A 10,697-nucleotide genomic window follows, 5' to 3' on the forward strand; every position below is an offset into this window, starting at 1 on the left:
CAGAGAGAGAGAAGGCCTTATCCTCATCCACTCATTGTCCGGACCATATTACTATTGACATGAGCTGTTATCAGGTGTTTCCCGTGCGCACAATGGTTTGGAATATACTGTTCCTATGTGAAAGAGAAAGAGAATCTTTTTTATATTTTTGTTTTAATGATTTGTAATCACAAAAATTGCTATAAAAATAATCCTTTTCCTTATTTTGTTAATAAACTTTTTATAAAGCAAATTTACTTATTTGGGGATACTCTATAACTGCATTACCCCTTTCTTACTTTACTTTTATTGAGCAAGCAACTATGTGTAATCCTTACATTTCATACTAGTTGTGTTGTGTATACACCTTTTTTTTGGCACATTTATATATTTATATATAATTTTTATTAATTTTGTTGTCATATGCTTTAATTTAAGTCATCTGTAAACAGCTGTAATTGAATGCGGACCCCACGTAAAAAAAAATTAGCTTCGTGATTGTTGGTGATAGGACCAGCCACGTGGACCAATGTAAGAAAGAAGGTGTCGGATGGCGACACGTTGAAGTGTTTCTCTGGTAGGAGAAAGATATCTATGACGTGGCACTGACGAAAGTCTTTGGGTCTGATGAGCCTTATCCACATTCGTGGGACCCACACGTTAAGTTTATTTTTTTGGGGGGGAAGGGGTAGGATAAGCCTACAAAAGATCTTTGTCTCCCTCCTGTCCGATTTATTTATTTTTTAAGAAAAGGAGAAAAATAGAAAATTTGAACCAATCTTTCTCCCCCGGCTTGTCCGAGTCTTACTCTCCATTCATTTGACTCAAAGCTTAGCCATGGCTCCATATGGCTTCACTCATATAAATATCTTTCTCTATTCTACAAATAAATGGTGTCTTGCTATGAAAATAGAAAATCCTTTCTTTATTTCATTATAAATACTTTATTCTATAAAATATTTTTTTTCCTTTTTTAAAAAAAAAGGCACTGCAATCATGGACCATAATACTGAAAATTCTCATAAATTTGGAATATAACGAAAAATGTTGAGCTATGGCGAAGCTAAGGGGGTTGGTTTGTTGAATCGGCTTGAGACTTGAATGGGCCAATGGGGTTCTGTCGTCCCAACGAATCAACTAGGATTCGGAAGTGGGCCGACAGGGGCCCAAATGGGACCCAGATGTTTAATATTTAACATAATGAGGAAGACGATACGACCACGTGTCGAAGCAGTTCAACTCATTGCATTCACGTCTTCTTTTTCTCCGTCACATGGTGGTGAGTCATAGTCACGTACGTTAGGTTTAAATTGGGTCTGTGGGTTTGGGTAGTTTTATCGTTATCTTACTCCAGATACCCGCGAGATGCTTTGCATGAAAAGTCACGCGCTTCAGATCCATAGCTATGGAATCCATCGCCCAGGCTCTCCACTCGTTTGGATAAAATTTCCCCTTCAAAGGTGACACAAGGAATATGTATAGCGACCTTTTATAAAAGCTTCCCCTTCCCCAAACATTTTGAACTTATCTTCTTCCATTTCTTTGAAAGAAACGCACCCAAAACCTTATCCACAACTGCATCTCTCGCTTTCCTTACTTACAACCATGCTTAATACGCCTGTTATACGAATCGATGTGTTGTGTACATATCTTATCATATGTATTGATATATTGTATACGTATCCTGCTATACGTATCGATATGTTGTATATTGAAAGTGTACATACGTGGTAAGGTACGACCAACATTTCCCTTTTTTTTTTTTTGGTAATTTAATTGTACAAAGTTATATAGGGATGGGCTAATACTTGTAGACTTTTCTCATTTATTTATGTGTAATTAAGAGATTTGATATGCTTACGGACATTAATAAAGAAAAGTAAGGCAGCTTTGTAATATGTGTTATATAATCATTTAATTATGTTAAACATGTGTAGCTGTCAGCATTGTGTAGCACCGTAAGGGAAGTTCTTTCTTTTTGTTCTTAATTTGAAGAGATGTGGTTTCCATTCTTAGTTGAACAATGTTGGCATACGAGGCTAGAAGAATAACTAACGTATTCTTTTGTTAGTTCGTGGACATATGACTTGACAAGAAGGGAAGAATTTAATGTGAATGTCGGTATTTTGTGCTTATCCAAAATACCTGCCCCAATACCCAACATTGAAGGTAAGTATTTAATGCATTTTCATTGAAAGGCTATATAATCTTAGGGAAGGGGAAAGTTATTACGGGGTTAATGTGATTTGGGTTTAGGCTTCCTTCTTATCGATTCCCTTTGATGTTTCAGTTTAATTAATTGTACTTAAACAGGAAGGAAAACGTGTCTAATGCACCCACAGTAGATCGATGTGTGAGTTCGTTCATGTACTAAATTGGGTTTTTGGTTCGATACGAAGAATGAAACTCTGGAAATCAACGACATATACATACATAGTAATTGATAATATTCCATTGCAAAAGTTTTAGTTTTATGACTTGGAATCTTTCAGTTCAAAAACCCAGATTGTTGAAGCAGAGCTCCATATAGAACCATTAATTAATGGCTCTCACACCGCAACAAAACTTATTCCTACACTGAAAATAGGATTTTGGTACAGCACTTGCTTAAAAACTTGACGCTGAAACTGTAAAGAAAACTATGGCTTAATGCTCGGGCAAGTAAGCTTGGCCAAGGGAGCAACAGCTTGAGAGTTAACGTAAGTGCAGGGCTCCGTGTAGACGGATGTCCAACGTAGATCAGTGAAGTGATCTTGCTTGTCAGGTCCACCAAGTATAGCACCGGTTAACTCATTAGGATTCGGTACGTCTTTATTGTACCATCGAACGAAGCTCATGGGGCAGCCCACTTCCAGATTGGCCTCCGATACTGGGACCGAGGCACCCCGGTGGTGCGCTTGTTTCGGTGGATTGTTCCCAAACCCAACCATGTATGATCTTCCTTCAGGGTTTTTCCCTAGTATATAGTCCATCTGCAAATTTTCCATTTAACCGAACAGATGTTGAGTACATAACTTGTTTATTCTGATGAACTATCTTCACCCATAAAAGCATTGTTCAAATATTAATTACGCCAACAACTTTTACAGCTAGTGTTATGATCTTTACAGCTATCAAAGTATTTAGTTCTATAATGCTTGCTCGATGTCTAGTGTACTGCATTTCTATTTTCTTAAGAAATAATAGGCACTTTATGGAAATCTTTACCTGCTGCTTAGCAAAAGCCAAGAGGTGGGTGGAGTCAAACTGTTTGTCTCCACACTGGACCTTTTGGTTGAATTTTTGAAGCATATCACCATAGATAGTGAACAAGAAAGCTGCTCCTGTAACATACTGAGTGTTGGCCCCATCTCTCAAGTGAATCATTCCACCTGTAAATCAATCAGTGATTTAGAATAGTAAGCATTATTTTCATATATCGCCATTACAATTGAAGGAAAGATGCAAAGAGCCAGAAGACCTGGAGTCATGGGAATCTTAAAATAAGGACTTTCAGGAAGCACTGAGCAAATATAACTGTCAGCTTGGTCCTTGTAGGATTTTAAACACTGATCACCTTTAAAGAAAAACTGCATTTTGAAGAGAATATTGGTGATCAGGTTCATTGCAAAAATGAAATGTAAATTAATACAAATGGGAAATGTACGAACTGCCATCATAGCCTCTCTTTAGAGAAGAAGAGTGGAAATGTTTAGTATAAGAGACCTGAGAAAGGAGGACTTGGACTCCAGCATATTTGAGGTCCCAGTTAAACTCATCGACAACTGCACTAACTGCTTCTTCTTTGATGTAGTGCAAGTATGCGCTTTTAAAGGTGGCATGGTATAGCCATGCTGCCGCCCACAGCAGCTCATCCTGCATTTTCCACACGCATCGAACTTGGTTAAGATCAGATATAACTAAAGCCAGCCACATGCCAGCCCAAATCCAAGAATATGGTTTTGGGTCATCAGAAGCCCAGTTGTCTGTTGGACTTGGAAATCCAAAGATTGATTGCTGATGGGCCAAGACCTGTGTCTTATTGAAGACAAATTTATGGTCTCAGCCTTGATTTTTAGGAGAGAGGGAGAGGGAGATTACGTTATAGCCAGAGTAAGAGCAATAGAAGGGGCATTCTCCATCGTAGGTTCCCTTGTGTGATTTAGCAAATTCGAAAAGCTGCGGCCAAAAATATAACCAAAACAAGTAAATTTAGTGTCCAACACTTGCAATTTAAAAGGAAAAATGCAAACATTTAAAGGCACCGAAATATATATACCAATTTGGCTTTGTTAAGGAGACGACGTGCATAGGCACGATCAGTGCCTCTAAAGACCATAGAAGAAGCAGCCATTGCCGCAGCAGTTTCAGCTGCAATCTCTGTTCCAGGTGCACTCGCATTGATTTGCAGGACAGTTCTCGGTGTCTTCATTTTCTCTGGTCTCACCCAACATTCATGATCTTTTACAGGGTCGCCAACCTTTTTTAAAAAACCCAACATAGAAATAAAACGTCAAATACTGTCGAAAATGCAATATAAATAGGAGTTAGACTATAGAGAAAGTAGCATTTTGATTACCTGCACATACAATCTGTCACGTCTAGCAGCGGCTTTTAGAAAATAATCAGTGCCCCAACGAATAGCCGCACGAACGTTTTCCAACTCGCCAGCAGCTTGCAGATGGGACTTGTAAGCAATAGCAGACCATGCCAGGGTGGTGGTTGTGAATGCCATGGGCAATCCATATTTCACATTGTCTCCAGCATCGTAATATCCTCCGACAAGGTCCACCTGTCATAAATAGAAAGATTAACAAAATAGCATGCATGCATGCTAATGAAAGATTGAAACTTGGAGTTGTGTCTTGTCTCTTCTCTATGTTTATATTATGATGAAGACAGAAAGAAAAAATAACAAATGAATGAAGGGTACATTTGCTTCTTTTCCATCATCAAGAGCAGAATCTCCTCTCCAGGATGGTCTATGATTAGGGGGTAGTTTCCCTGATCTTTGTGCTTCTAAAAAAATGATGGACTTGGTGAGGGCGTCCTTGTAGTTCGAATCATGACAAGCAACAGAGACTAAATGCCCTTGAAACACAGCCAGCCATGCCACAACAGCGGCTGCAAATGTTCTTGCAAAAGTTCCCATGAAAACAACCACCCAAAATCCACTTTCAAAACAATTGAATATCTATACCAATTCTAAGAAGAAGAAGAAAAAAAAGGAAGGTTTTGAGAGGCTTGCTCCAAGGGATTGGAATATCAAGTTTAAAGCAGAGGCGCTCTGTTTTCCGTTGAGAATTATATTGGGAAACAAGGTGGCATTAATGGCTTCGGGTCTGGAATCATCATGTTAGTTTTGGGGTTTGATGGCGGGAAAGATGAGAGGGATTAGTTATAGTGAGTTTGTATGTATATTTTAGGAGTGGAGGAGAGAAGGTGGGGGATTTGAGAGATTTTCGGGAGGAGGTTTGCCCGTATTTAGGCACACTAAACATGATTATTACTATACTTGATATGCGGTGTTTAGAATCTTTGTTAGACTAATTAAGGTTCCCCCTTGACCTCCCATTTTTACCTACACCAAGAAGAGATTCTTGGTCACTTATCTCTGCCTCTGGTTTCCGGACATGTTTTATAATTGGATTGCTACCCTGTTAATCAAAAACGGATTCTATCTTTGGTGCTTATGATATCCAAACGCTCAAAACAAGAAGAATTAATTGAATTGAATGAAATTCCTGACTAACAGATTGGTTCAATAAGCACGGATTGTTAAATTTATGGAAGGGAGGTCACTCAAGTAAAAGGGTTGATACAGTTTAAACACATTTTGACTTCATTAGATGAAATGCCTTGAATGAATCTTTGGCTTTCCAAGGTCGAGCCTTTTTTCCAGATTTTCGGTTCTGATTCTAGTCTGTTTGGCGTTTGTTTTCTGCTTAATCCGTTTACCTCTTTCTTTGGCATCAATAATTCATCAATTCCCCCTTTCAACAATTATGAACAACAACATTCATCCTTCAATCAATCGTGATTGGATTTGGTTTTGCTCTGGTAAGTTATGGTCATCTCGAGACAAGTTACAACGTGGCTACATTTGTATATAAAAAAGAATGATGATGACAAATATAATAGGGATATCTATTTAACTGAAGATTATCCCCACAGCTACAAAGAATATCGTAAAAATTACAACTATCCTACGTTGTATGATTCTCGAGCAAACCATTGCAAGGTTTGCATTGAATTTTCTGATTGCCCCTGGTGTGTTCATCAGCCACCCCTCTAAAGTACTGTAAAAACGTCTATGAAAGGTTAAGTTCCTCGAGACAATAGCCATTTGCTCATTTAAAAATTGACACAATGGTAATGGAAAACAAGCCACCTCAGCATCTCCTTATAATGCTTGCAACATTTCTGCCGATGTCTTCTTTTGTTTGCTCGGACACCGGGAAATCTCCAACGTACATGTCAAAGAAAGCCCCTGGCAAACAAAACATATTAGCATCTCGACCTTTAGCTGTTAAAATCATAGTCTAAGGTTGAAAAAAAAGCTAATCAACATACGTCAAAGGGTAAAGAAGTGCTAAGACCAAAGGGGATTTACTTACTGCATAAATCCTTGCTGTGGACCACTCCTATCTGGTTACCTCCAACTGCACAAATATATACTTTCACCATAAGATGAATGTACACTTTGGACAATTTTTAGCAAATACAAAATATAGTACAGAGTTGTACTTGACAAAGAAAAAGTGACAAAGAAAATATTAGTCAGATCACTTATGTAACTCATTCTCCATGGAGCAAGCAGCATGCCAAGATAGTAGTCTCATGCAGTGGTTGTTACTGTTTGAGAAGGGATTGAAAAAAAAAAAAAAAACCTACTTTTGGTAATTAGTTGCCCATCAGCTGTCCGCTGAAAGTCAATTATTGTTCCCTGCAATATCCCAATAAGGTTAAGTTGACTTGCTGCAACCTTCAATCACATAGAAAAAGATGAAAAATAAAGGGGCATTACCGCAGGCAATGGAATATCTTGAGTGAAGTAGGAGCCAAATGTACTTAGGCAATGATAATCAGTGTTGGGATTTGTCTAGTAGAAGTAACAAAATTTGTCAGAAAACCAGCAGACCTATAAGAGCAATTAAAAGAAGAAAAGAAGAGGATGGGAGGGGAAGGGGGCAGAGAATAAATTCACCAACTTTGATTGCTTACCTTTACTAAACGAGCACGAAGAGATTTTTCAAATGCACTGCAACATATACAATAAAAGCCAATAATCAAGACGCAACCCATCTAATTTCATCCAAGCTATTCCTATCAAATGGGATACAATAAATGGACATTTGCAAGTCCAACAACAAGAGCCCTACCACCTAATCAATGTATGGGCCTCACACAAAGCAGTTTCCAAGAAGCAGCACAACTTGACAAAATTTTAAAGGGTTAAAAAGAACTTACTCTCTTACTGTATTGACTTTCATCCCATTGCAATTAACCACAAGCCTAACAGTCATACCAATATCCTCCCTGCACACTCATATAGAAAAAGATTCATACAAAAAGAGACACAGAAAAGACGTCAAAGTTGGCAAAAACAAAAAGCGTACAATAACAAACTGACGCTAAAATCTGTCCACACTCATAACTTTGAACAAACAACTTATGAATGTTCCAAGTCCTTAAAAAGCCTTTACTGGCATTTGGCAGTAATAAATTTTCTAAATTTCACTGTCTTTAGCATGGAAATTCTCAAGTACCTAAGAAGATCCTGATAAAAATCATTGTGTTTGTGCAGTTCACCCGCTGGAATAGAAGCATACTTTGGACCCAATTTCTGGCATACAGAGTATGGATGAATATCTATAAGGGGAAAAGGAAATCAAGCATGAGTCGTTGAAAGATCAGGAAAACCACATCACTAATAACAAAGGGAAAGTAGAATGAAGCAAAATCCACAAGTACTTACAAAAACCAAAAGCATACACCTTCAGAGACTTAATTTTGATTATTTTCATGGTTCTTGATCCAGTACCAACAAGCACCTGAAAGCATTGAGAAGTTGCTAAAGTTATTGCAAAAGGAACCCAGAAATCCCCAACATGTCAAAAATGCCCAGTCAGATTATGTTAAAGTGATGCATGTTCCCATTGTGACTATACATGTTTGGCCTAATAATGTTTTGTGATGCAAGTCCCATGGCTAATCTACAGAAAGCTTTAAAATCAGTTAGTTTAAAATTTCAAAAAAGTTGCTTTTAATGTGTGTAAGAAACTGTAGGAACGGCTAACAGCATGAAAAAGAAATTAATTGCCAGACAGCATATCAAAATACTTTGTGAATATACCAAAATATAAATAAGCAGGCAAACGGTAAAGGCATATCACAGATGGTTGATACAGAGTGGGTTACTGAAGCAACAGCAATCAGTCGACAATGTTTTACCTCAGAAGCTAAACTGGAATTATTCTGTCTATCTAATATGTTATCCAATATCATTGGGAACTCGATGCCGGTTCTCGGTTCAACAGCATGTCTTGTCCAGTTCAAATCTAGAAAAGATAGACTACCACATCCTTGAAGCCCAACATCACAACGCCTTTGATCCATGCATTCTTGCGTTTGAACTTCTGTATTTTCCAGTGGAACGGCTAGTACCTTTGCAGATCTGATAACATTAAATCAATGACTTAATTGATGAGAAACTATATGACTAGAAAAACACAGTACAGAAAGGTAAGAGACAATGTAATTTGTGAGATAGAAAACCTTACAAGTTGTCAAATGGTGGAATTAGAGCAGCAGCTAATGAGAGCAGAGGAAAGGATTGGAGTGCTTCCACTTCTCCAAAGAAGTGTCTCATTGCATAACTCGAAATTTTACCAAAAACAAGTGGGGTGGCAGATTGGCCACTCGATTCAGAAGCAAATTGAAATCCAGCAACATAATTCTTGCAAGAAGCAATGTGCTTAACCTTAGCTGAAGACTTGCAACTTCCAGATTTCAAACCACGTTGATTACCAGCAGATATATCCCTACTCAAATTCGAAGTCGACATACTAGAGAACCAAAACAGTAATGTACCTGCAAACCTTGACATGCAACCAAAAGCTTCACGAAACGCAAGACTACCAGGTACATACATGTGTTTAGAATGGTACAAAGAACTGTCAACCAATGAACTGAACTGAGAAAACAAATGAGCTCCCAAACCATTAGATACAAAGGGCTCCATTGCAAAAATATATGGAGACCCTCCTCCATCTAAATCCATGAAAAGCAACCAATTACTCCGCATAATTTTTCAGACTTAAGCTAAATGCCCAATTCAGAAATCTTAAACCTTTCTGAACTGGGCAAATCAGGTGCTCGAATTTACCGCCCAATTCGATACAATGCACCTGTAAAAAAAATTTGATAATCCAATTAGAATTCAATTATGATCCATTTAAGAACAGAAAAGAAAATAATCATAAAAATTAAATTACAAAGAGTTGTAATGACATTGAAAATGTACAAAACATTCAGCTCAAATAATTGGAAGCCAAGACAAGCAGCATATATCCGGGAATAAAAATGTCTATTAAATTATTCCATGCAATTAACCACGATTATCATTCAATGCAAAGAAAGTTAATCTTTTTTTTCATAATTAATAGAAGAAAAAATATTTACAGAAATCAAACGAAGCTGATTCCAGAAACAGAGGTAAACTCTACATTCATCAAATGCGGCAAAAATAAAAAAGTTCAAAATGAATTACGTACACGAAAATATAGGTTCAAAGAAAAATAATGTCCGAAAGCGGTTAAATTTAACGAACCTTTCTTCTTTATTTTCTTTTTGACCAAACATTTTACAAGAAATAAAATGGGAAATGGGAAGAAAATGAAACATGAAAACATACCTGAAATGAAATCACGAGGAGAAAACTTGCATGTCGAGATCAAGAGATTCAAATTACTAAATTGAACCTAGGGTTTTATTTTCTTTCTTCTTTTTTCGTTTTCTTTTTTCTTTCTTCTTTTGGGGTGGTGTCAAGAGTTTTTATTTCAAGGGAGAGAGGAAAGGAATATGCTCCGCGTCTCTGTAATAAAAGGGGAGAAGCAAGCCACAGTGATTCAAACCTTTTTGGAAGGACAAAAGTGGAAAACACAAAGTCTATAAACTTTTCCCTGACGCTGACGGTGTTGGCCCCACAGAATCGTAACAAAACTTCCAGCTCTGCATATTGGTAACGTTTCTGACTTGATTTCCAATTAAAACCCTTTTATGCTGCAAATAACCTGAAATCTTTTCTGTATTTTCTATTTTCATTATATTGCAGTTTTCAGTTCAAACTGTTTTCCTTTTTCAAGAAAACCAAGTATTATAACTATAAATTTCACATAATAAGTTTTACAAATATTATAGAGGCAATTTTGTAATATTGATCAAAAAAGAAAAAGATACATGTTAAATAATTATATTAGTAGCTCAACACATAAGTATCTCTATGCATACATACATATATACATACACATGTATATATATAATAATATCATTTTTTTTAGTTTGATATAACATTTTGAAAAATTTTTAAACTATTCAAAAAAATTTAAATAAATATTTATTTTTTAATATATTTAATTAATTTTTTATTTTTAATTTAAACTAAATAAATCTATTTGATTAATGATTGATTGCCTGTTGTTTATTTAAATGTTACTTATATTTTTTATCATATGATA

At 36.7% G+C, this 10,697-nt stretch overlaps 2 protein-coding genes and 1 long non-coding RNA gene across 3 annotated transcripts; 1 reads left to right on the top strand and 2 right to left on the bottom strand.

Annotated features, from left to right (window-relative positions):
• Positions 1-1,249: 1,249 nt before the first annotated feature.
• On the top strand, positions 1,250-3,071 carry LOC108663497 (uncharacterized). The gene is made up of 2 exons (XR_016028434.1): positions 1,250-2,148; positions 2,293-3,071. It is a non-coding gene; the product is annotated as an uncharacterized LOC108663497 (long non-coding RNA).
• On the bottom strand, positions 2,427-5,110 carry GH9A4 (glycosyl hydrolase 9A4). Its single transcript, XM_007012377.3, has 8 exons — positions 4,892-5,110; positions 4,538-4,750; positions 4,238-4,438; positions 4,060-4,137; positions 3,685-3,834; positions 3,440-3,548; positions 3,187-3,350; positions 2,427-2,951 (listed from the first exon to the last, which is right to left on the bottom strand). The coding sequence occupies exons 1-8, from the start codon at positions 5,108-5,110 to the stop codon at positions 2,619-2,621; spliced, it is 1,467 nt and encodes a 488-aa protein (XP_007012439.3). The 3' UTR covers positions 2,427-2,618.
• Positions 5,111-5,983: 873 nt separating this feature from the next.
• FAP2 (Chalcone-flavanone isomerase family protein) lies at positions 5,984-10,072 on the bottom strand. The gene is made up of 12 exons (XM_007012379.3): positions 9,875-10,072; positions 8,742-9,368; positions 8,413-8,635; positions 7,937-8,012; positions 7,728-7,830; positions 7,429-7,497; positions 7,183-7,219; positions 6,986-7,060; positions 6,853-6,904; positions 6,576-6,620; positions 6,350-6,448; positions 5,984-6,257 (listed from the first exon to the last, which is right to left on the bottom strand). The coding sequence occupies exons 2-11, from the start codon at positions 9,263-9,265 to the stop codon at positions 6,351-6,353; spliced, it is 1,302 nt and encodes a 433-aa protein (XP_007012441.1). The 5' UTR covers positions 9,266-9,368; positions 9,875-10,072; the 3' UTR covers positions 5,984-6,257; position 6,350.
• Between the last annotated feature and the right edge of the window lie 625 nt (positions 10,073-10,697).

This window comes from Theobroma cacao, chromosome 9 (assembly GCF_053813885.1).
Source record: "Theobroma cacao isolate CCN51 chromosome 9, ASM5381388v1, whole genome shotgun sequence".
In the NCBI taxonomy this organism is placed as follows: Eukaryota; Viridiplantae; Streptophyta; class Magnoliopsida; order Malvales; family Malvaceae; genus Theobroma; species Theobroma cacao.